At 45.9% G+C, this 26,621-nt stretch overlaps 1 protein-coding gene across 1 annotated transcript; it reads left to right on the plus strand.

The window, feature by feature from the left end:
- Nucleotides 1-4,062: 4,062 nt before the first annotated feature.
- On the plus strand, nucleotides 4,063-4,774 carry LOC100276306 (uncharacterized). The gene has a single exon (NM_001150128.2). The coding sequence runs from the start codon at nucleotides 4,271-4,273 to the stop codon at nucleotides 4,583-4,585; it is 315 nt and encodes a 104-aa protein (NP_001143600.1). The 5' UTR covers nucleotides 4,063-4,270; the 3' UTR covers nucleotides 4,586-4,774.
- The last annotated feature ends 21,847 nt before the right edge of the window (nucleotides 4,775-26,621 follow it).

The following is a 26,621-nucleotide window of genomic DNA, read 5'->3' on the forward strand; positions in this document are numbered from 1 at the left end:
TACTCTATGCCAACTCGAGGTAATAAACCAGGAATTAAGCCCTTTCAAAGAAATTAATCCAATCTCATGATCCAGCCACTGCTTCTCATCAAAGAAGTTGGAGTAGGAGAATCTCAGAATAAAATGAATCTCATAACAAACTCATGAAAGATCATTTTAATTCTGAGATTTCTGGGCATCCTAACATGCATCTAGCTGATACATGCTGCAAAACAAGCATTGGAAGATCTTAGATCCAATCCACTGCGAGCTAGCTTAGATGGCAGCCATGAGATGCCATCCATAAGTCATTATCCTGTTCCAAATGCATGTCAGAAACTCTAAAAAATGCATGCTGTCATTACAAAATACATGCACATAAGAAAAGTTGGCTCCTGCTCTATATGTCTTGGACAACGAGAACTCATCAAATAAGAAACTCTGAAATAAATAAATGCATGCGCATAAGAAAAGTTGGGTCCATACTCTATTGAATTAAACAATAGATAATTCTAAGAAATGATTTTGGAACAAAAAAAATCGTGTTGGCCTACTCTATTGAACCAAAAATGCATCAATAGCTAGAAGTTACAGAAATGATTGGGAATAAACATCTCCAAAGCACATGTTTTTGTTCTCAGTTATATTGCACATGTCTTATACATCTTTATGAAATACATTATCAGAGAATTCTAAGAAAACATTGATATCATAGTGGTATTAGAGATAAAGAATGGACTGACTCTGGTTGCTTAACCTCCAATCTGAACACAAGACTGAATCTTTGTCCAAGATCTCAAGTTCTAGAATTCCTATCAATGCAACTGTTAACACTATTTTTACTTAAATCTTTGTCCAATATTAAAAAATGGGATTGGTACTTGGGAATGCTTTTGCCAGGAAGAAAAAGGTCATACCATAATCCTTAGTGAACTTCTTGAGACACCGGATGTGCAATTGGTACTACCTGCACCCATCGAGCTCCATTCAGATTAATCTGTCCTTCACCTATGAACACGTGGACAAGCTTCTTATTTGCCACCCTACACGATCAGTTTTATGTATAAAAAAAGGTATGGGTTACGCATTCCATCAAATGGGAAGAGGACGGATGATCTTGAGTCAGGGTTGGACAACTACAATCATCAAAAGGTGAAATCAATACAGGTTCAGAGCACAATCCTACCTTGCAGCAGCATGAGCAGCATGACATGCTGGAGCCTGTGATAAATGATCATGTGGAGCGAGCAGTAGGCATTAAAAATCTCACGCCCGGTGCCCACGTCTGGAACCACCCGCGATATGAACCGCCCGCGATCGTCGTGCGCCTGTGAAGCGATGTTGTATCTACCATGGTCAATTTAGATGACGACAAATAAGCAAAGAAACTAAAAGTGGTACGCCTTACCACTTATTCACAAACTCATTTCAAATAGGATGTTCTGCTATCTGTTGAGGACCATGATTTTCTTTTGGTTGATAGAAGCTTGGCGAGGTCGATCTCCAAGTCCTCCCTTGGTCCCTGGTTGTACGACCCCTTGTGCTTCTCCATGTCTTGGCTAGCTGTTTCTCCATTTGGATGTCTAGGCTCTTGAGGTAGATCTTGACAGCACACATGTAGGGCTCGTTCTTCACCAGCGACGACGACATTTACCTCTGGAACTGTAAATCACAAGCGTCAGTGTCGTGTCTCGTCCACATTTACCTCTGGAACTTCTTCATGTAGAACTCGAGCTATTTACCCTCAAGGATGTAGCTGGTCAATAAAAGGAAATGCCCCTGTAGTTAGCCTCGAGGATGTAGCTGGACAATAAAAAGAAATGCCCAGCAAATGCCAGGAAATTTCAGGTGGAAACTGTAAGCTACTGAAGCGAGGTGAAATGGTCCAGTTGTCCTTACCCATCAGCTCGGCCACACTGCCCAGGACAGGCAGAAATGTAGGCCAACAATCTCCCACTGCCAATTTGAGCACTGGTTATAAAGAGCTGGAAAGCAGATCCATTTTTAAGCTGAGCTGCACGGCGCACTCCAAGTCTTAGCTCCCCATTATCACCCCTGAAAATTATGAGGGACCTTCAGAAAGGGCCAACACCAACATGTGATAATTATCTCCAATGTTAGCTGTGGCCTACCTCAAAAATAGTACGGCGTCCCTTGAGACAAGCTTCTTCTTGTTGACAAAGGCACTGCATCCAGTTGTCTGCGGGGCTGCCCTGCATCACATTCAGATGCAGATTCATTAGAAACCAAGGACCACACATGACATAGCTTCTCATGCTTGTTCTTTTACATTCCTTAAAACGGGACCAGAACTCCTGAACATATAATCAGATGATTTTTCATGGACAAAATGGTAATTTTTAAGTACAACTACAATAACTAACCAATGACATGAGAAATGCTGAGCATAGCGCACAAGGTTGCAAATGCAGACAGCAGGAAACATTGACATAGTTTGTATATCTCTCTCAACATATAACCATTATTAGTTCTGATCACATAATGGTGACATATATAGCAAAAGAGTGACTGAACAATGACTATCCTGGACTTAAGTGAGCAAAGATGAAGCATTCCCAAGTGCTCAATCCAAACAAGTAATGCAAATCCTGTAAAAAAAACGCTAACAGTCACCAACTGAAGTGCAGCCATTGACATCATTCGCTGACACTAAAGAATCGGTCGCTGCTGGCTGTAGTCCTGCACGCCCCAAGAGCAGATGATTCAGAATCGCACCTTAAGAGTAGCACCCGGACACCGAAAAGATGGAAGCTTTCCAAGCCAACGTAAGCGTACCAGAGGCGGGAAGCAGTCCTCGGCGGCGCGGCGCGGCACGGAGAAGCCACCGTGCGTGCTGGTGTCGGAGGCCGTGAGCGTCTTGCAGAACATGTGCGACATCCGCTTCAGCTTCACCCACGCTCTCTCCAGCCACCACCCGCTTCCGAAGAGCCGGGACGGCACCGACACCCTTGTCCGGGCTTTCCCCCTTGTTAGCACCGACAGCCGCAGCGCCCTCCTCGTTGTCGCTGACCTCAAATGCGTCGCGGCGAGTCACGCCCCAGCCCGGCTTCTCTACCGCCCCGTGCTCGATTCCGCGTAGGTGTTCCGCTAATTGGCGAGAGATTGGGTCCTCCTCCTTTCCTGTACTGTCTGTTGATTCTCGTCTCGCTACCGCCAGCTCCTCCCCTCAAGCCCGCATTCTCGGTTTCGAGGGCCGAGATCCTGACCTCCAGCTCCGCTACGCGAGAGGACTTGGCGGCGAGCTCGGCGTAGAGGGACGGCAGCTTCGCCGCGGTGGCCATCTCTCGCGGCCGACGCGTCGCCGAGAACCCTTGTTGGGGTTCGCGTTGGGGAGAAGTGGGATTGGAAGGAAGATGGAGCCGGAGTGCACGACAGGGGTGGGGGGAGGGATGCGCGGACGGGACTGGTGTCTGGGGGGCAGCCATGGGGAGGAGGTGTTGGCTCGCCGCCAAGGGCTAGAGAAGGGAGGTCGCCGGTGGCCAGGAACGTGGACGGCTGTGGCTCGCCAGGGAAGGGGGCGCCGATGGTGGACCTCGCCGTGTAAGGAATGGAAACTTGGCGGGTCTCGGGCGGGCGGGGGAGGAGGCGTAGGCACAGCGGAGATAGGGCGCGAGCGCGGCGGCGGGGGAGGCGGGGTGGGTCGGGGTCTCGGGTGGAGACGCGGGCGGCTTCGGAGAGACGTGCGCGGGGCAGAACCAGGGTGTGTGCACGCCTACAATAGGCACATAATTAGTAGTAGAGATATATGGACGAGACAGTAGTCCTTGTATTAAGCTTGCACCATCAGAAAGTCATCTCTGAGACACGGATCCTCTATGAGAAAAACATAACTTGAGTTATGGATCGATTATAACGAACAAACATTGCGGTGCCCCGGCGCGTTCCTACCCCTATGGATCGATTGGCAAACAACCGCCGCCCGTCCGCCATGGATGCCTAACCTAGACGGCACAGAACTTCATTATTAGTTCCATGACACAGCGCAAGCTAGCTAGCTGGGTACACTGGTAGCTACCGCAACTTGGCGAAAAGGTTGCGGTGCGGTGCGGTGCTTCTTTCTTTAATCATTCAAGAGCAAGGCAGCACAAGCCGCCCGCCGTCGGTACACACCGGCCACCGTCGCGTAGCTTCACGTGCATCGTTTGGCTGGCGTGGCGTTGCTGTCGCGCTCCAAAGCAACCACCGCACCCTCCAGATCGCATCAATACAAAACCGCGCGGGGCACACTAGCTTGCTGCCTGCCGCATGCACTGCCTGCCACCACAGAATAATGGAGCGGCAGACTCGATTCGTCCTGCTCGTCTTCGCCATCGGGGCTCTCCTCGCCAGCTCCGCCGCCGCGGACTTGTCGGCGGCTGCTGGTTCCCTGCACGCGCTGCCGCTGCGGCGCGTGGAGGACGACGACGCAAGCAGCTTCGTGGAGGAGGCGGCGTACCCGCCGAGGAGGGCGCTGTACGGGGGCGGGTCCATCAGCTACGGGGCGCTCACCGCGAACAAGGCCGTCTGCTACGGCTCGTGCGCCGCTCGTGGGCAGGCGTATACCCGCGGCTGCCTGGCCATCTACGGGTGCCGAGGTGGCCGTTAATTAACCAGAAGCAGCGCGTAGCTAGCAGTCGATGTCTGTTAATTACATGTCTGTTTCTTGTGCTGCTTCTCGTTTTTCTTCTAATCCCCTTCTCTTGCTTCAAACAAGCCAAGATCCGATCCATATATACATGTTGTCGCTCCCAGGTTCTGCATTGTAATTTTCCACCATAATAAATATTGTATTTTCTATACACGGAACTCATGCTTTATAATTGGTCAGCATGCATCCTCGACCTCTTCCATGGAACTATACCAGGAACCTGTTCCATCAGGTTGCTTCTAATAATCTCGTTTCAGTTCGCCAATTTATGCTTGACTGTAGGACCGTATGCCATTAGAATAGGCGAATGATTATGGAAGCTTAAAAATATTTATCTCAACTCCTCCTTATCACAAAATCAAAATAATGTACCTTTATAATTCTAGATAGATTGACGTTACATTAGTATAAATGTTTCCTGGCCGAAATTCATAACTTCGATCGATATCAAAATTTAACAGATTAAGCTATATAAAAATATAAATCTAACACAACTGGAATCACGTCGATCGGACTTCTGAATCTAAAGTTATAAACGAAACAATCTTGTTGTTAACGACAATTAAGCAAGATTTAAGTTCGAAATTAATCAATAATCAGTAAAGATTAAAATCCAAACTTTATAGATCTAGCAGTAAATAGATGCATTAGCAAATAGCAATAATATAGATGAATCAAAACATCAGTAACAATTGAAACCAAAGATTCAATTTAGAATCAAAACTAAGAATTCAAATAATCCACAAAAGGAGAGGCATAATACTATACCGTACTAATCTTGCATAATCAACTCTTTAATTATGTACAAAAGTGCTCCTCAAAAATCCTAGATTAATCTTTTAATATATCTGTCGACTATCTCTCTCTAATCCCTTGTTCTAAAAAAACGGCCTGCGCCTTGGGCCGGCTGCCCTGCTCCCTCAAATAACTGGGCAGCGCCCACTTCATCCAGCGTCGTGGACCCGCGCCATGCAGGCTTCACATATGGGCTGCTCGCGCCATCAGGCCTTCCAAGGAGAAGCCACCGGCCAACACCGACGGGCCACCCTGGCTGCTCCTGTTGAGAAACCCGGGTGATGTGGGCAAATGCCAAGTATAGTCATCAGCAGTCTCACTTCTCTATAAGTGCTGATTTGGTGATCACAGATTTTAAGAAGATCCATTGGAAGAAACCCCCTCCAATTTTCTGGTCACCAAACCAGGCCTAAAAGAAACATGTACCCCTTATAATGTATAAGAGAAGACTTCCTACATCATGTATCTCATGTGTTGTCTCTATCGTGTATCTGCAAAGAGAAACGAAATCTACATTTTCTCGCGCCTAGTCTAGTGATGGGAGGGAAAGGCGCGGATCTGTGATCCGCGGTAACATAGTTTCTCAACATATAATCAACATGCTCGACCTCGACGTTGCTGCAAGATCAGATCTGCATCAACTCTCCATCAAGTCGGCAGATCCCCTATCCTAGCCAAACTGTCCTTCACGACAAGTTTTGATTCCCCTACTCAATTGAGTGGTATATATTTCTAAGTAGATTGGATCTACTATTCTTGATCTATTCATCGGAAGAAAAAAAGGTCGCCGGTGTGCTAGCGACCGCGTCTACACTGGCATCAACCTCGAGTTATGCGGCCTCCCGCTGTGCCACTCCCTCCTGAAAGTACACAAGATCTAGATATCGCCTAGAGGTGGTGAATAGGCAAATAAAAACTTTAACAAAAAAACTAAAACTTTTCTTACTCTACTCGTACAAGTATATGCATCGAATCCAGATGAATACAGTTGGTTGCAACGAGATGGAGTCATTGTCTCAAAAGATCTTGCACTTCATAGATAGCTTATACCAAAGATAAGAGTAGAAGTGCAAATAGAAATAGAACAAGAGACAAAAGACATAGACAATTTTTCCTATGGTTCGGCCAAGCTTGAAATGCTTGCCTACATCCATGTTAGAGTTAGCCAACCTAGCTTGGAGTCTATTTCAACTCCTTCCTCTGTTTACTCAGGTTTATCACCAGGGTAATAAACTGAGACTTTGCTTATATCGATGGTATTGTAGTATAACAGAACTACAACTATTACAACTTGATAGCTCGACGGTAGAAGAATGCAACACAAAAGCCTTGCTCAAGATCATGCTCGCTTGCCGAGAGAACCTAGAGGGGGGTGAATAGGTGATCCTGTAAAAGTCTAAAACTTGTAGCCACAAAACTTGGTTAAGTGTTAGCACAATGAAATCAAGTGGCTAAGGACCGAGCTCTTGTGGAACACAATGGTCACAAGGAAAACAAGCACAAGAGACACGGTGATTTATCCCGTGGTTCAGCCAAGTATAACACTTGCCTACTCCACGTTGTGGCGCCCCAATGGACGAGGGTTGCACTCAACCCCTCTCAAGTGATCCAATGATCGACTTGAATACCATGGTGTTTTTCTTTCTTATACTCTTTCCCGTTTGCGAGGAATCTCCACAACTTGGAGCCTCTCGCCCTTACAATTGATGATCACAAAGAAGCACGGAAGTAAGGTTGGGAAGAGCAACACACACAAGACTCAAAGCACGAGCACAATCACGCACACAAGCCACAACTTGAGCTCACAACACAACTCAGGGAGTTCTCTACTCAAATGGAGCTCAAGTTAGTATCTCAAAGAATCGAATGCGTGAGAATGGAGTCTTGGTGCTTAGGAATTATCAAGGAATGCTTGGGTTACTCCTCCATGCGCCTAGGGGTCCCTTTTATAGCCCTAAGGCAGCTAGGAGCCGTTGGAACCCAACAAGGAAGGCAATTCTTGCCTTCTGTCGGGTGGCGCACCAGACAGTCCGGTGCACCACCGGACAGCCACTGTAGCATGTCCGGTGCGGATCTCCTTCCATTCCTGGCGCACCCGACCGTTGGATCTTCGGGCTAGTTGGCACACCGGACACTGTCCGGTGCACACCGGACAGTCCGGTGACCCCAGCCGACCATTGGCGTGGGCCACGCGTCGCTCGCGGATTGCGCGGCCGATGTTGCTCTAGCAACCGTTGGCTCACCGGACAGTCCGGTGCACCACCGGACAGTCCGGTGAATTATAGTCGTACGCCGCCGACGAATTCCCGAGAGTGGCCAGTTCGCCAGAGCCCAGCCTGGCGCACCGGACACTGTCCGGTGCACCACCAGACAGTCCGATGCACCTAGACTGAGCAGTTGGCTGTACACAGCCAACTCTTTTCCAATCCTTTTCTTTTCCTGATTCTAGCACTTAGACAAATATATTAGTACACAAAAACCAATGTATTAAGTCTAGAACCATACCTTCTTGTCGATTTGCACTTCATCCATCATTTGGTACATAATTACTAACTCAATATGTGTTGGGCACTTAATCACCAAAATATACTTGAAATGGCCCAAAGGCACATTTCCCTTTCACTTGCTCTTTCTCGCAGCAGTACTTCGCCTCTCTCTTTCGGCTAGAACATGCGCCAACACTTGATCTAGAGAGAAATACACAAGATAGTGATAGAAAAATGACTATGCAAAAGTAATACACTTGTGCGGCCTTGGTGTACTCCTTAGGGTAGTAAGGGCTCCTTTATATAGCCCCAAGCCCCTTGTAGCCGTAAGAAACTAAACCAGGAAACTAGTCCACGTAGGGGGCACTTGATCAGATTATGTAACCCCGAGTTTGGGATTCTGATTGAAGCCTTTCCTTCTCTATGTGGCACTGGACCGGTCCGATGCACCACCAGACCGAGTGTCACGTCAGCTAGCCATTAGCTAACCATTGCACACCATATAGCCATTAAACTCTGAGGTCCAGTTCGCCACTGGACCAGGTATTGTAGGTAGTCCGGGCAATTTTAGTGAAATTACCGAGACCATACAGTTCCCTGTTGGGAGTCCGGTGCACACCGGACCAACTCATGTAGGGGGTCTGGTGCTCCCAGACAACAACTCAAAAGAGCTTTTTCTTTGATTCCTCTTTCAATCTATTTGGAATTTCTTGGGCACCTCCCTGTGACGTAGACAAACATATTGAGAGAGTAATCTAATTGACTAAGTCTCAGAAACTCATCTCTATCTCCTCTTCTCCTCAGATTTCCTGTTTCATCTCAAACTAGCACCAAAACACACTTTTTGCTAGAAACTGAGTTAGAGTGCAAACCAAAGTGCCAAATACATAGTAAAAGCTTGAAACTTTGAACTATCAGGGCTTGTAATGACTACCACTTTATCTATATTGTAAACTTGAAACTTTGGATTGTAAATTATGTTATTGTAAGTCTACCGCTCTATCTCTGAAGTATTTTACAAAATGCTGATTATTGTAATGTCCACGCTTATGGGTTGCTGATAGTCGCCTAGAGGGGGGGTGAATAGGGCGAAACTGAAATTTACAAATATAAACACAACTACAAGCCGGGTTAGCGTTAGAAATATAAACGAGTCCGAGAGAGAGGGCGCAAAACAAATCCCAAGCGAATAAGCAAGAGAGACACGGAGATTTGTTTTACCGAGGTTCGGTTCTTGCAAACCTACTCCCCGTTGAGGAGGCCACAAAGGCCGGGTCTCTTTCAACCCTTCCCTCTCTCAAACGGTCCCTCGGACCGAGTGAGCTTCTCTTCTCTAATCAAAGCCAGGAACAAAACTTCCCCGCAAGGGCCACCACACAATTGGTGCCTCTTGCCTTGATTACAATGGAGTTGTGATCTCAAGAACAAGTGAGAAAGAAAAGAAGCAATCCAAGCGCAAGAGCTCAAATGAACACGGCAAATCACTCTCTCTAGTCACTAGGGCTTTGTGTGGAATTGGAGAGGATTTGATCTCTTTAGTGTGTCTAGAATTGAATGCTAGAGCTCTTGTAGTAGTTGAGAAGTGGAAAACTTGGATGCAATGAATGGTGGGGTGGTTGGGGTATTTATAGCCCCAACCACCAAACTTGACCGTTGGCTGGAGGCGTCTGCTCGATGGCGCACCGGACAGTCCGGTGCACACCGGACAGTCCGGTGCCCCTGCCACGTCATCACTGCCGTTGGATTCTGACCGTTGGAGCTTCTGACTTGTGGGCCCGCCTGGGTGTCCGGTGCACACCGGACATGTACTATTTGATGTCCGGTGCATCGGTATGGGCGTTCCTGACGTCTGCGCGCGCTGCGCGCGCATTAAATGCAGCGCAGGGAGCCGTTGGCGCCGCAGGGAGCCGTTGCTCCGCTGGCACACCGGACAGTCCGGTGCACACCGGACAGTCCAGTGAATTTTAGCGGAGCGGCTGCCGCGCGAACCCGAGGCTGGCGAGTTCAGGAGGCCGAGCCTCCTTGGAGCACCGGACATGTCCGGTGCACACCGGACAGTCCGGTGAATTATAGCGCGCCGGCTTCCGAGAATTCCCGAGAGTGAAGAGTTTGAGTCGGAGTCCCCTGGTGCACCGGACAGGTACTGTTCACTGTCCGGTGGCACACCGGACAGTCCGGTGCGCCAGACCAGGGGTGCCCTCGGTTGCCCCTTTGCTCCTTTATTGAATCCAAAACTTGGTCTTTTTATTGGCTGAGTGTGAACCTTTTACACCTGTATAATCTATACACTTGGGCAAACTAGTTAGTCCAATTATTTGTGTTGGGCAATTCAACCACCAAAATTATATAGAAACTAGGTGTCAGCCTAATTCCCTTTCAATCTCCCCCTTTTTGGTGATTGATGCCAACACAAACCAAAGCAAATATAGAAGTGCATAATTGAACTAGTTTGCATAATGTAAGTGTAAAGGTTGCTTGGAATTTGAGCCAATATAACTACTTACAAGATATGCATGGAATGTTTCTTTCTTATGTAACATTTTGGACCACGTTTGCACCACGAGTTTTGTTTTTGCAAATTCTTTTGTAAATCCTTTTCAAAGTTCTTTTGCAAATAGTCAAAAGTAAATGAATGAGAGTTTGTAAAGCATTTTCAAGATTTGGAATTTTCTCCCCCTGTTTCAAATGCTTTTCCTTTGACTAAACAAAACTCCCCCTAAATTAAATCCTCCTCTTAGTGTTCAAGAGGGTTTTGAAGTAAGATTTTTGAAATCCCCCTTTTGAACATAATAGGATAACAATTGATAAATACTTTTGGAAAACGCTAAGTTTTTGAAATTGGTGGTGGTGGTGCGGTCCTTTTGCTTTGGGCTCATTTCTCCCCCTTTTTGGCATGAATCGCCAAAAACGGAATCATTAGAGCCCTCGAAGTAATTTCTTCCCCTTTGGTCATAAGTAAATGAGTTAAGATTATACCAAAGACGAAATCCGGTCCTTTTGCTTTTGAGCTTTTACTCTCTCCCCCAAGGATGAAGTCCTTTTCCTTGATGCTCATTTCTCCCCCAAAGAAGAGAGAGTTGCTCGGAGTGATGGCGAGGTATGAGTTACGGAGTGGAAGCCTTTTTCTTCGCCGAAGACTCCAATTCCCTTTCAATATACCTATGACTTGGTTTGAAATAGACTTGAAAACACTTTAGTCATAGCATATAAAAGAGATATGATCAAAGGTATTCAAAAGAGCTATGTGTGCAAGCTAGCAAAAGAAATTTCTAGAATCAAGAATATTGAGCTCATGCCTAAGTTTGGTAAAAGTTTGTTCATCAAGAGGCTTGGTAAAGATATCGGCTAATTGGTCTTTAGTATTAATGTAAGAAATCTCGATATCTCCCTTTTGTTGGTGATCCCTAAGAAAATGATACCGAATGGCTATGTGCTTAGTGCGGCTATGCTCGACGGGATTGTCGGCCATTTTGATTGCACTCTCATTATCACATAGCAAAGGAACTTTGGTTAATTTGTAACCATAGTCCCGCAGGGTCTGCCTCATCCAAAGTAATTGCACGCAACAATGGCCTGCGGCAATATACTCGGCTTCGGCGGTGGAAAGAGCGACCGAATTTTGCTTCTTTGAAGCCCAAGACACCAAGGATCTTCCCAAGAACTGGCAAGTCCCCGATGTGCTCTTCCTATTAATTTTGCACCCTGCCCAATCGGCATCCGAATAACCAATCAAATCAAATGTGGATCCCCGAGGGTACCAAAGCCCAAACTTAGGTGTGTAAGCCAAATATCTCAAGATTCGTTTTACGGCCGTAAGGTGGGATTCCTTAGGGTCGGATTGGAATCTTGCACACATGCAAACGGAAAGCATAATGTCCGGTCGAGATGCACATAAATAAAGCAATGAACCAATCATCGACCGGTATACCTTTTGATCCACGGACTTACCTCCCGTGTCGAGGTCGAGATGCCCATTGGTTCCCATGGGAGTCTTGATGGGCTTGGCATCCTTCATTCCAAACTTGGTTAGAATGTCTTGAGTGTACTTCGTTTGGCAAATGAAGGTGCCCTCTTGGAGTTGCTTGACTTGGAATCCTAGAAAATACTTCAACTCCCCCATCATCGACATCTCGAATTTCTGTGTCATGATCCTACTAAACTCTTCACATGTAGACTCGTTAGTAGACCCAAATATAATATCATCAACATAAATTTGGCATACAAACAAGTCATTTTCAAGAGTTTTAGTAAAGAGTGTAGGATCGGCCTTGCCAACTTTGAAGCCATTAGAAATAAGGAAATCTCTTAGGCATTCATACCATGCTCTTGGGGCTTGCTTGAGCCCATAAAGCGCCTTAGAGAGCCTATAGACATGGTTAGGATACTCACTGTCTTCAAAGCCGGGAGGTTGCTCAACATAGACCTCTTCCTTGATTGGTCCGTTGAGGAAGGCACTTTTCACGTCCATTTGATAGAGCTTAAAGCCATGGTAAGTAGCATAGGCCAATAGTATGCGAATTGACTCAAGCCTAGCTACGGGTGCATAGGTTTCACCGAAATCCAAACCTTCGACTTGTAAATATCCTTTGGCCACGAGTCGAGCTTTGTTCCTTGTCACCACACCATGCTCATCTTGCTTGTTGCGGAAGACCCATTTGGTTCCTACAACATTTTGGTTAGGACGTGGAACTAAATGCCATACCTCGTTTCTTGTGAAATTGTTGAGCTCCTCTTGCATCGCCACCACCCAATCCGAATCTTGCAGAGCTTCCTCTACCCTGTGTGGCTCAATAGAGGAAACAAAAGAGTAATGTTCACAAAAATGTGCAACACGAGATCGAGTGGTTACCCCCTTATGAATGTCGCCGAGGATGGTGTCGACGGGGTGATCTCGTTGGATTGCTTGGTGGACTCTTGGGTGTGGCGGCCTTGGTTCTTCCTCATCCTCCTTTTCTTGATCATTTGCATCTCCCCCTTGATCATTGCCATTATCTTGAGGTGGCTCATCTTCTTGATTTTGCCCTTCATCAATTTGAGCCTCATCCTCATTTTGAGTTGGTGGAGATGCTTGCATGGAGGAGGACGGTTGATCTTGTGCATTTGGAGGCTCTTCGGATTCCTTAGTACACACATCCCCGATGGACATGTTCCTTAGCGCGATGCATGGAGCCTGTTCTTCACCTATCTCATCAAGATCAACTTGCTCTACTTGAGAGCCGTTAGTTTCATCAAACACAACGTCACATGAGACTTCAACTAGTCCAGTGGACTTGTTAAAGACCCTATATGCCCTTGTGTTTGAGTCATAACCAAGTAAAAAGCCTTCTACAGTTTTAGGAGCAAATTTAGATTTTCTACCTCTTTTAACAAGAATAAAGCATTTGCTACCAAAAACTCTAAAATATGAAATGTTGGGCTTTTTACCGGTTAGGAGTTCATAGGATGTCTTCTTGAGGATTCGGTGAAGATATAACCGGTTGATGGCGTAGCAGGCGGTGTTGACCGCTTCGGCCCAAAACCGGTCAGGTGTCTTGTACTCATCAAGCATGGTTCTTGCCATGTCCAAAAGAGTTCGATTCTTCCTCTCCACTACACCATTTTGTTGTGGCGTGTAGGGAGAAGAGAACTCATGCTTGATGCCCTCCTCCTCAAGGAAGCTTTCAATTTGAGAGTTCTTGAACTCCGTTCCGTTGTCGCTTCTTATTTTCTTGATCCTTAAGCCGAACTCATTTTGAGCCCGTCTCAAGAACCCCTTTAAAGTCTCTTGGGTTTGAGATTTTTCCTGTAAAAAGAATACCCAAGTGAAGCGAGAATAATCATCCACTATTACAAGACAATACTTACTCCCGCCGATGCTTATGTAAGCAATCGGGCCGAATAGATCCATGTGGAGTAGCTCAAGCGGCCTGTCGGTCGTCATGATGTTCTTGTGTGGATGATGGACTCCAACTTGCTTCCCCGCCTGGCATGCGCTACAAATCCTGTCTTTCTCAAAATGAACATTTGTTAATCCTAAAATGTGCTCTCCCTTTAGAAGCTTGTGAAGATTCTTCATCCCAACATGGGCTAGTCGGCGGTGCCAGAGCCAACCCATGTTAGTCTTAGCAATTAAGCAAGTGTCGAGTTCAGCTCTATCAAAATCTACCAAGTATAGCTGACCCTCTAACACTCCCTTAAAAGCTATTGAATCATCACTTCTTCTAAAGACAGTGACACCTATATCAGTAAAAAGACAGTTGTAGCCCATTTGACATAATTGGGAAACAGAAAGCAAGTTGTAATCTAAAGAATCAACGAGAAAGACATTGGAAATAGAATGGTCAGGAGATATAGCAATTTTACCAAGTCCTTTGACCAAACCTTGATTTCCATCCCCGAATGTGATAGCTCGTTGGGGATCTTGGTTTTTCTCATATGAGGAGAACATCCTTTTCTCCCCTGTCATGTGGTTTGTGCACCCGCTATCGAGTATCCAACTTGAGCCCCCGGATGCATAAACCTACAAAACAAATTTAGTTCTTGACTTTAGGTACCCAAACTGTTTTGGGTCCTTTGGCATTAGATACAAGATCTTTGGGTACCCAAACACAAGTCTTTGATCCCTTGTGTTTGCCCCCAACAAATTTGGCAACTACCTTGCCGGATTTGCTTGTAAGTACATAAGAAGCATCAAAAGTTTTAAATGAAATAGCATGATCATTTGATGCATTAGGAGTTTTCTTTCTAGGCAACTTGGCACGGGTTGGTTGCCTAGAGCTAGATGTCTCACCCCTATACATAAAAGCATGGTTAGGGCCAGAGTGAGACTTCCTAGAGTGAATTCTCCTAATTTTGCTCTCGGGATAACCGGCAGGGTACAAAATGTAACCCTCGTTATCCTGAGGCATGGGAACCTTGCCCTTAACAAAGTTAGACAAGTTCTTAGGAGGGGCATTAAGTTTGACATTGTCTCCCCTTTGGAAGCCAATGCCATCCTTAATGCCAGGGCGTCTCCCATTATAAAGCATGCTACGAGCAAATTTAAATTTCTCATTCTCTAGGTTGTGCTCGGCAATTTTAGCATCTAATTTTGCTATATGATCATTTTGTTGTTTAATTAAAGCCATATGATCAAGAATAGCATTAACATCAATATTTCTACATCTAGTGCAAATAGAAACATGCTCAACATTAGATGTAGAGGGTTTGCAAGATTTAAGTTCTACAACCTTAGCATGCAACATTTCATTCTTAGTTCTAAGGTCAGAAATGGTAGTATTGCAAACATCAAAATCTCTAGCCTTAGCAATCAAATTTTCATTCTCTAATCTAAGACTAGCAAGAGAAATGTTTAATTCTTCAATCCTAGCAAGCAAATCATCATTATTGTTTCTAGGATTGGGAATTGAAACATTACAAACATGAGTATCAACCTTAGTACTTAAAATAGCATTTTCATTTCTAAGGTTGTCAATCATCTCACGACAAGTGCTTAGCTCACTAGATAATTTTTCACATTTCTCAATTTCAAGAGCATAAGCCTTTTTAACCTTAACATGTTTTTTGTTTTCTTTAATTAGACAATCCTCTTGGGAATCCAAAAGGTCATCCTTTTCATGAATAGCACTAACCAATTCATTCAATTTTTCCTTTTGAGCTATGTTAAGGTTGGCAAAAAGGGAACGCAAATTATCCTCCTCATCACTAGCATTATCATCACTAGAAGATTCATATTTAGTGGAGGAGTTGGATTTAACCTTCTTCTTTTTGCCGTCCTTTGCCATGAAGCACTTGTGGCCGACGTTGGGGAAGAGGAGTCCCTTGGTAACGGCGATGTTGGCGGCGTCCTCGTCGTCGGAGGAGTCGCTTGAGCTTTCGTCGGAATCCCATTCCCGACAAATATGGGCATCGCCACCCTTCTTCTTGTAGTACCTTTTCTTCTCCTTTCTTCTCCCCTTCTTGTCATCGCCTCGGTCACTGTCACTAGATATAGGACATTTAGCAATAAAGTGACCGGGCTTACCACACTTGTAGCAAACCTTCTTGGAGCGGGACTTGTAGTCCTTCCCCCTCCTTTGCTTGAGGATTTGGCGGAAGCTCTTGATGACGAGCGCCATTTCCTCATTGTCGAGCTTGGAGGCGTCTATTGGTTGTCTACTTGGTGTAGACTCCTCCTTCTTCTCCTCCGTTGCCTTGAATGCAACGGGTTGGGCTTCGGATGGGTCGCCAAGCTCGTTGATTTTCCTCGAGCCTTCTATCATGCACTCAAAACTTACAAAATGCCCGATAACTTCCTCGGGGGTCATTTTAGTATATCTAGGATTACCACGAATCAATTGAACTTGAGTGGGATTAAGAAAAATGAGAGATCTTAAAATAACATTTACCACTTCGTGGTCATCCCACTTCTTGCTCCCGAGGTTGCGCACTTGGTTCACCAAAGTCTTGAGCCGGTTGTACATATGTTGTGGCTCCTCCCCTTTGTGAAGCCGGAACCGACCGAGCTCCCCCTCGATCGTTTCCCGCTTGGTGATCTTGGTGAGCTCATCTCCTTCGTGCGCGGTTTTGAGCACATCCCAAATCTCCTTAGCGCTCTTCAACCCTTGTACTTTGTTATACTCCTCTCTACTTAGAGAGGCGAGGAGTATTGTCGTTGCTTGAGAGTTGAAGTGCTCGATTTGGGCTACCTCATCCTCATCATAGTTCTCATCCCCTACCGACGGTACCTGTGCACCAAACTCAACAACATCCCATATACTTTTGTGGAGCGAGGTTAGATGAAATCGCATTAAATCGCTCCACCTAGCGTAATCTTCACCATCAAAAGTTGGTGGTTTGCCTAATGGGACGGAAAGTAAAGGTGTATGTTTGGAAATGCGAGGGTAGCGTAGGGGGATCTTACTATACTTCTTACGCTCTTGGCGCTTAGAAGTGATGGAGGGCGCATCGGAGTCGGAGGTCGATGTTGATGAAGTGTCGGTCTCGTAGTAGACCACCTTCCTCATCCTCTTGTGCTTGTCGCCTTTCCGATGCGGCTTGTGGGAAGAAGATTTTTCCTTCTTCTCTTTGTGATGAGAAGAAGATTTCTTCTCCTTCCCTTTGTTGGAGGAGCTCTTCTTCTTCTCCCTCCTTTTGGTGCGGGACTCTTCCGATGAAGTGCTCCCTTGGCTTGTAGTGGGCTTTTCGCCGGTCTCCATCTCCTTCTTGGCGTGATCTCCCGACATCACTTCGAGCGGTTAGGCTCTAATGAAGCACCGGGCTCCGATACCAATTGATAGTCGCCTAGAGGGGGGGTGAATAGGGCGAAACTGAAATTTACAAATATAAACACAACTACAAGCCGGGTTAGCGTTAGAAATATAAACGAGTCCGAGAGAGAGGGCGCAAAACAAATCCCAAGCGAATAAGCAAGAGAGACACGGAGATTTGTTTTACCGAGGTTCGGTTCTTGCAAACCTACTCCCCGTTGAGGAGGCCACAAAGGCCGGGTCTCTTTCAACCCTTCCCTCTCTCAAACGGTCCCTCGGACCGAGTGAGCTTCTCTTCTCTAATCAAAGCCAGGAACAAAACTTCCCCGCAAGGGCCACCACACAATTGGTGCCTCTTGCCTTGATTACAATGGAGTTGTGATCTCAAGAACAAGTGAGAAAGAAAAGAAGCAATCCAAGCGCAAGAGCTCAAATGAACACGGCAAATCACTCTCTCTAGTCACTAGGGCTTTGTGTGGAATTGGAGAGGATTTGATCTCTTTAGTGTGTCTAGAATTGAATGCTAGAGCTCTTGTAGTAGTTGAGAAGTGGAAAACTTGGATGCAATGAATGGTGGGGTGGTTGGGGTATTTATAGCCCCAACCACCAAACTTGACCGTTGGCTGGAGGCGTCTGCTCGATGGCGCACCGGACAGTCCGGTGCACACCGGACAGTCCGGTGCCCCTGCCACGTCATCACTGCCGTTGGATTCTGACCGTTGGAGCTTCTGACTTGTGGGCCCGCCTGGGTGTCCGGTGCACACCGGACATGTACTGTTTGATGTCCGGTGCATCGGTATGGGCGTTCCTGACGTCTGCGCGCGCTGCGCGCGCATTAAATGCAGCGTAGGGAGCCGTTGCTCCGCTGGCACACCGGACAGTCCGGTGCACACCGGACAGTCCGGTGAATTTTAGCGGAGCGGCTGCCGCGCGAACCCGAGGCTGGCGAGTTCAGGAGGCCGAGCCTCCTTGGAGCACCGGACATGTCCGGTGCACACCGGACAGTCCGGTGAATTATAGCGCGCCGGCTTCCGAGAATTCTCGAGAGTGAAGAGTTTGAGTCGGAGTCCCCTGGTGCACCGGACAGGTACTGTTCACTGTCCGGTGGCACACCGGACAGTCCGGTGCGCCAGACCAGGGGTGCCCTCGGTTGCCCCTTTGCTCCTTTATTGAATCCAAAACTTGGTCTTTTTATTGGCTGAGTGTGAACCTTTTACACCTGTATAATCTATACACTTGGGCAAACTAGTTAGTCCAATTATTTGTGTTGGGCAATTCAACCACCAAAATTATATAGAAACTAGGTGTCAGCCTAATTCCCTTTCAGTTGCGATCAATCTATTGGGAAAGGCAAGATCAAGTTCTATGCAACTCGACAGACTCTGTTAAGTTATTCGGTGCACATGCATAACCATATGAGACTGAGACCATTATGGCAAAGATTGGTGTATGTGGGCCTATAACTTGGGAGGTTTTGTGACATCTATCCCCCACAGTCTCGAAACCACAGTTCCTCCTAAACCAAGTATTAGCCTATCACCGACCACGTTCAAGGAACACCTACACATGAATAGCACACACAAATGTGTAAAAGCACAAGTCCGCGACTTGACTCAAGGTTAATTCACATAGCACCACTCCTCTGAATGTGTTACAACAACAAAACGTATGTGTGATGCATAACAAAACATTAATTAAAGCCATATATTTGTGTGCATACATTACGTTCAAAGGCATATAAATCACTACGATTACACTAATAAATCGCCATAATCACTATCGGACACAACTGCTTTGCCGAGTGCTTCAGGCACTCGGCAAAGCCTGGAAAACACGCGGCGAACTCTTTGCCGAGTGTGACTCTCGGTAAAGAAGTCTTGACGAACTGTACATCGGCAACGACTTCTTTGCGGAGTACTTTTTGTCGAGCACTCGGCTAAAGCTTTTCCGAGTGCCACCTGGTACTTGGCAAAGTAAAGTCATTGTCATGGCGCCAAGTGACGGTGACGGAGCTTTTGCCGAGTGTCTGTTGGATTAACGCTCGACAAAGAAGGCTCCGGTGGGCCCCTTTACCAGACCCCTTTGCCAAGTGCTCCGAGCAGCACTCGGCAAAGGCTCCATCTTTGTTGAGTGCCTGCTGGACTAGCGCTCGGCAAAGAAGGCTCCAGTAAACCCTTTTGCCAGACCCTTTGACGAGTGCTCCAGTTGGAGCAGCATGGCGATGTCGATGCGGCGCAGCAGGACGACGAAGATGACGCTCAGTAGGACGCCTCTAGGTCTGGTGTCTCAGGTTCGATGCATGTCTACTCGCGAGGTCCTGCAAGTCTCCCTCAGCGGGCGATACTTCGTGACCGGCGCCCGCTTATTCGACCTGATGGGGAAAGGCATGTAACTTTAGATGTTGTCGCTACTTCTTCATATTATATATTCAAATTTAAAATAGAACCAAATACTTTTAATCACTTGCACATGTCTTGGAAGGTTTTGGAGAATGCAGGGGGTCACAGCCGCAACCCCAATGGCATCCTCAGCCTAATGTACATGAAACACTTCCCTAGACTTGTTGAGTACGCTGGAGTGACGGGCCTAGCCTATTCCTTCCACCACTACGCCGTCGCCCTCGATGCAGTGGATTGGGACGACATGCAATTTAATAACAAGACGGCGCGAGTAAAGCAAGAGTTGTGGGCAGTGGTGGAGGACATGCCAAAAATAAGGTGTTGCTACACATGAAAATTCACAACATAATTTAAATCAATTTATAGCTACAAAATAAGCTATGAGTGTGTTAAAATACCTTCTTCAAGAGTCATCGCGATTATAATCCATTTACAACCAAATGTCATGTATCGGATAAAACCTAAAAATAGAGAAAATGAGTTAATAACGGTAAATTAAAGTAAAAAGTTTACACGAGTGAAATAAGAATATCCTTGTTTTTGGTTCCATCCATGCCTACTGATTGTTTGGTTTGCTTGGCAACAGAGCTACAAAATTATAGAGCTTGTTCATAGCCATAACCATTAATATGTATTTAAATGTAGAGTGACAGTGACACTCACCAAATTTTTTAATCTAGCGTCTCAGCATCTCAGCGGAGCTAGGCCTCGACATCTTGGTAGAGCTCAATGCTCGTTGCTGTTTGAAGCTCGACCTAAGTAGAGGCGGTAGCTCGACACGATGACTGGGGAGGAGCTCGGCGTCAACACATCTGCCGAGATCTACCGGGGATGGGGAGGAGCTCGATGCAAGCACACGACTGTCGAGGAAGGGAGGAGTTCGGCGTGGCTACTAGGGAGAAGCTCGGCGCAGGCTCGCGACTACCGATGAGGAGGCGAGCTTGGTGTAGCGGAAGGAGAGGAGTCTAGTTCGACGCGACTGACGGTGAGGAGCCCGGTGCATGCATGTGTCCTAGGCTGTTGGGTGGAGACATGGCGGAGCTCTGACCGGATCTAGATGCGGAGGGTTAGAGCTTGGGGCATGGTCTACAGAGCTCGAAGGGTGGCGGTGGGCGCGGTTCGTTTGGCACAGGGCAATTCCTCACGTGGAACAGTGCCGAACATGAGTTAGGACTTTTTTGTGTGCTAGTCCCTTATTGGGTTGGGCTAAGATATTGCTTGGGCAATACAGTGCCATATTGGGCCCTCCGCCCCTGGCTGTGGGTAAGTCTTCCTCGCACTATATTGTTTAATACGTCTCATTCGTTGCACATTCTTGAAATAATGTATGGATACATCGTATTTATACGCAGGATTTCTTCAGAGGCGAGGTAGGATATGACGCTAGGGCAGATGTGGTGGCTACCTCGAACTGTAAGAAGCTCGTCGTGGACATGCACCACGAGGCGCGCATCCAGGTCATCGTCACTTAGCACGGCTCCGTCCTTGGGGAGAAGGTGAGCAAGAAGGATACCCGGACCATGTCGTTGACTCCGGACTAGTACTTGTAGGTAAATACAGAACATTAATATTGATATTAAATATGCTTATTTTTATCTTCTAATATGTTGTGTACTTGTTTTTTGGTATATGATTCCTTATTGGTGCGCTGCACATCCTGAGTGCTGGGAGCAGATGGTACAAAGGTGGTACTCGGCCAAGTGGGACGAGGCTCACAACTCTAATCGGAACGACATTTGATGATGCAAGGTCCCTCCCACCAACAGGGTAGCCACAGCCTCATCAAATACACAGAAGCATATGTACACACTCTCTTTAATTTAGTCTAACTTTTGATTAGGGGTGATATTTAACCATCTTGTTGGTTTTCTCGTAGTCGGCGTCACATGGTGACCAGCTTTGCTCCATCTTCTCGGCGTATGTTTTGGCCGTCAAGGGCAAGGCGACGTTCGACGTCGCCTACAACCTAGAGGACGGGCCCGAGGCATATAGCGACACCGCTGTCTACAACCGCCTCAATGAGTACACTGTCATGGCCTAGAAGGTCCATGGGTCAAATTACAATCCGAGAATCGAGGACATCGACGGAGATGTCCTCATGAGAGTCGGAGGAGGCAAGAGGCATGGGTGATACTGGATTGCCGACAGGGCAATCGACTCGTCATCCACTCCACTCTTTCTGATGTGCGAGCAAGGAGCACGAGCGCGAGCCCAGCCATACGACCTCGGCAGGATAGCTCACAACATCGCATCCAGGAACACCAGGTTAGTGCTTCTGTGCCTCGTCATCCATTGATTTATATGCCTTCTCTTTGGATTATTATAACAGTGGGGTGAAATATTGCAGGCACAACTAGAAGAGAGGAGGGGACGGATGGAGATGGGGGCGAAGATGAGGGCAGAGTGGGTGGCTCGCTTGGTGGATCAGTAGAGGATGGCGGAGATGTTCCAGTACATGCGGAGCCTTGGCGTCGCATAGGGTTCTACTCCAGCACCTTTGTTGTTCCCTTCAACTGACCCTGCTAAGTTCCATACTCCTGTGATTATCAAAATTTTAGTCTTACATGATATATATTCATCTGGTCTCATACATGCAATCTCTTCTCTGTGCAGGGATAATCGGCGGCATCGAACAACACTCACGCTTCGACCAGCCCTTCGCCGAATCAGTCCAGCCACCCACCTCACTGATGACATTTGTGTTGGTGACATGTTTGAGAAACCTGTTATGAGATACTTGTTTTTGAAACTTTTGTGAGATACTTGGTGAGACTTATGTTTGTGAAACTTCTTTGATGTGTTGATATTTGTGAGATATATATATGGTGTTGCTGATACATATTGATTTTGTGATATATGTGATGCCAATGATATGTGTCTTTTGTTTGTTTGGATGTAATAATAAAAACAAATAAAAATGGGTTTTCTGGTCACTTTGTTGAGTGTATAGCACTCGACAAAAAAAACACAACTGAGATCAAGTAAAGCTTCTTGGCCAAGTGTTGTGGCCCCGACACTCGGCAAATAAACACACTTTGCTGAGTGTCTCCTAGTGCACTCGGCAAAGAAATTGGCAAAGGGGCAACTAGTGCTCACTTTGCCGAGAACTAGTCCAGCAGACACTTGACAAAGAGAGTGTCTTTGTCGAGTGCCTAGTGGAGCACTCGGCAAAGGGACTGGCAAAGTGGACCACTGAAGCCTTCTTTGTCGAGCGCTAGTCCAGCAGGCACTCGACAAAGGCTCTATCACCGTTACTTGGCGCTGTGACAACGATTTTTTTTTGCCTAGTATCAGGTGAAACTTGGCAAAGAAGCTGCTGCCGATGTATAGTTCGCCGAGACTTCTTTGTTGAAAGTCACAATCGGCAAAGAGTTAGTCGAGTGTTTTTTTTGAGCTACCAGTTGTGATCCGATAGTGAAACCTCTCAGCTAATTTTAGCCATCACTAACTATTAGCCAATGCTACCTAGTCACAGTAGTTGTCGATGGAACATGGGTGGATGTAGGGGCGTGGTGATGGATTTTAAATTTTATACTATAAATTTTAATGTTCGGATCGAATTGGAATCAGACTTTCTATTTATTTTTGAACTAAAATTATTTAAGGTCTCAAACAAATTGTTAGAAAACATTTGGATTATGATCCATTGGACTATTAGCCTCTAGAGGCTTATTGGCTTGTATCTAGATCAAAAGGTGGTATTAAATCTCTCTCTAGTCAAAAATCGAATAGAATGAGATTTAATCCCTCTCCCCTCCCATATAAGTACGCAATAACCGAAAGGCCTAGGTGGATGCGACCGAGTCTCGTCCAAGACGAGCTCGTGAGTCACACTTGACCAGCTAAATATACGTACCAAGCTATAAATGAGAGTGTCATGCATGCATGCGGATATGTGAAAGGAAAATGACGTAGCTGCGGACGACCTTCGCTAGTAAGCTGATCCTCCATCGGAACATGCATGGTATGCAGTCTGTACGTGTGTGTGGCTCAGCTAAGCTAGCTGCTGCATGGAATGAGTACTATGTACACACTGATTTGACATCGCCCGCCTCGTCAACGACGACTACACGCATATATATGCATTCGAATCGGAGCTAGTAGTGTCAACAGATAGGAACCGAGAATTAATAATGTCATATATATGCATGCTATTTACATTTTACCTTTCCTATGAAATTAATTCTAGATGCAATTTATTTTATTATGAGTATGACATATCCATAACATATGAGTTAATGTTGGCATCCAACAAATAATGTCTCATCTCTCCACCGCGTAAAAGACGACGTAGGAACCGTGTTACGTTTTCCATGTGCCGCGGCTGGCGTGCACCGTGTTGCATGACACACCGCGATCGATCCCAATTCCCAAACTATACACACTACCAGACTAACATTCTTGACCGAACATTGTAAACACTCGGTAAGATTTTTTTACACTCGGTAAATATTTTATCAATAAATAGTTTTTTGTCGAGTACTTTTTTCGGTACTCGATAATTTTTTTTTTTGCCCAATATTAAAAAAAACACTCGACAAATTAGGAATCGTAAAAAGTTATCGTCTAATAAAACGTAGGATTTGTGTTTGTTGACGACAAGTTCGTTGTCATCATGTGCATTGAAAATGAATAACTAGAAAGGAAGTGTCTTTATCATGTGTATATGCAACGGCAGTCATCTCGATAAGTATATTTATCATTCCATGTGACATCGTCCTCTCCATCTTGCTTAACGCGGGGTGGACATGACATGGCGCGACGTCAACAAAAAATTAAGAAGCAAACAGTACAGCCAGCTAGACTGGCACACGTCACGGTGCTGACGTCACCTGTGTGCACGCAATCCGGGACCGCGTATGCACTTGTCAAACAAAGAAAGCCTATCTAGAACGTCCTGGCCCATGCAATGGCAGAAATCAAAGGTAAAGGAAAGGACGTTCTTTTCTCAGTCGTTAGCTAAAGCTATACTTGCTCGTTTGCTTGCTTGCTCTTTTCTGGTAAGTTTAGAGGTCGCTCCATCCTGCATCTAACTCAGTGGTAACCTATGTATATATACACTTCAGGAGCAGATTCCTAGCCAACTCCTAATTAACAAAATACCGTACTTTAACTAGCTTAGCTTTACGTTACGCGTGTCATCGTCACGGGGTTAGTTCATGCATGTTGTGTTGGTGTTCCTCCTTTTCTTCGTAGCCGCGCGTACGGAATCACCCGTACGTTCCAAATAATCACATGCATGCCACATATAATCATAAGCCGAAAGAGCTACTATATCTACGAAAGCGAATGAACCTAAAATATCAACCACACATGTTGTACATAGAGACCATAATTAGCCGTTCCAACAATATATATCAGAATCATCACAGTACCCAAATGCATGCGCTTCTGGATATATATAAATTTACGTGGTCATGCATGTTTCAACCTCTAAGAAGCCTGGTGTTTAATTTACAGATTTGGCGATCTAAGATCATAGGGGAATCCATGAGAGAGGAATTTCTTTGCTATTCAATTCCTCTCTATGGATCCTCAGCCCTCGTGATCCATGGTCACCAAACCAGCTCTAATCATGTTCAGTGGTATGCTTTAGATTGAACACATTGTTTGTTCGTGCCGTGGTTTTATGGGGTCCACATGGAAAACTCATTTGTTTCAAGGCAATATTTGAATATATAGTGGCAACGAAAGTCCAAAAAAATTGTAAAGACGCGAGACAAGTTGGAAAGTATATGATAACTCGATCGTGCCTGGAAAGTCCAACTCTCAAGGATTGCATGGGTCAATGCAAGGTTAGGATTCAACCATGTCAGGCCTTGTTCGGTTAATTCCGTTACCCATGGATTGGATGAGATTAGAAAAAATTAAGAAGAACTTTGACTTGCTTAGGATTTAAACCCACCCAATCCCGCTCAATACACATGGATTGAGAGCTAACCGAACAAGCCCTCAAGGGTTTTGTTAGGTTTAGAAAGCTAGCAGAATATTCATCGGAGTTCTAAACACTACCGGATCACTAATATAATATTTTTTTTACAGTTTTGAAATTGAACCATGCCAATCGATGTCGATACTCGGTAGAGACTAGATAGAGGGGTTGGTATTTATAATTCAGTTTGGTTTTAGTGATTAATTGCAACACAACACAAGATTATTGTGACTAGTGTGTGCTTTTATATAAACAATGTAAGTTAGTGTTGAGTACCATTTGTGACACTAGGCACGACCGATTCGACCCTAAGGCCTGGACGGTCTGGCTCATAGTCGGACCGCGAATAGATCGAATCAAGGCGGTTAAAACTTCTATCTCCTCGCGTGTTTAGCCCTCTAATCTCGCGGGAGCTGTTGAAGAACGCCTAGGAATAGTCTAGACCTCCCCCTTATATATTTGAAGGGGTATGGCCGATTGAACAACCAACAATCGATCAAACAATAAATTTACCTTCAATTCTTTACCTTTTGCCCTAAGAGTAGATAATAACATAGATTTCATCCCCTAATCTTCACCTCTCTTCGGCTCTACGCCGTTTAGAGGCGTCTTGGGTGGCCTGCCGATCCCAAAACAAACCCTAGGATCTCTCCTCCCGGGAGCGAGATCCAGATGCTGTTGGCGAACTCCACCGCCTCTGCGTACGCGTGGACCGTCCGGCTCTTCAGACAGAAACCTTAGCCTCTGCGTAGGTCATCACGGACCATCCGGCCCTCGGCTGTGAACCGTTCGCGTCTCTGTAGAGAGCACCGTCGTTGGTACTCATTGTAGTGTTTGGCGCCCGGATCGGCGCCAACAGTTAGGTTGTAACAATGTAGTACGGTTGGGCGCATCGGTGGCATAGGTTATAACTAATGTTAATTTTAGAGTAAATTAAGTTAGGTTATAACCACATGGCTGTGGCCATAACATTTGAACCATGCTATTTTTGGTGAACTGGAGTTGGCTGTGGTGGCAGGCTAGTAGCCACCACAAATAAGTCTTTTTATTTTTTGGTGGCTAGCTCCGGTCATAAAAAATAACAAATTAGTTTTTGGCGATCTAGTGTCAACCACAAAAAATAAGGTAATTTTCATCAGCCTTCTTGGTAGGCGC

This window comes from Zea mays, chromosome 3 (assembly GCF_902167145.1).
Source record: "Zea mays cultivar B73 chromosome 3, Zm-B73-REFERENCE-NAM-5.0, whole genome shotgun sequence".
NCBI classification, from domain to species: Eukaryota; Viridiplantae; Streptophyta; class Magnoliopsida; order Poales; family Poaceae; genus Zea; species Zea mays.

What these genes read in the sequence shown, in the direction of transcription:
- LOC100276306 (NM_001150128.2), top strand. Translation starts at nt 4,271, where the DNA reads ATGGAGCGGCAGACTCGATTCGTCCTGCTCGTCTTCGCCATCGGGGCT.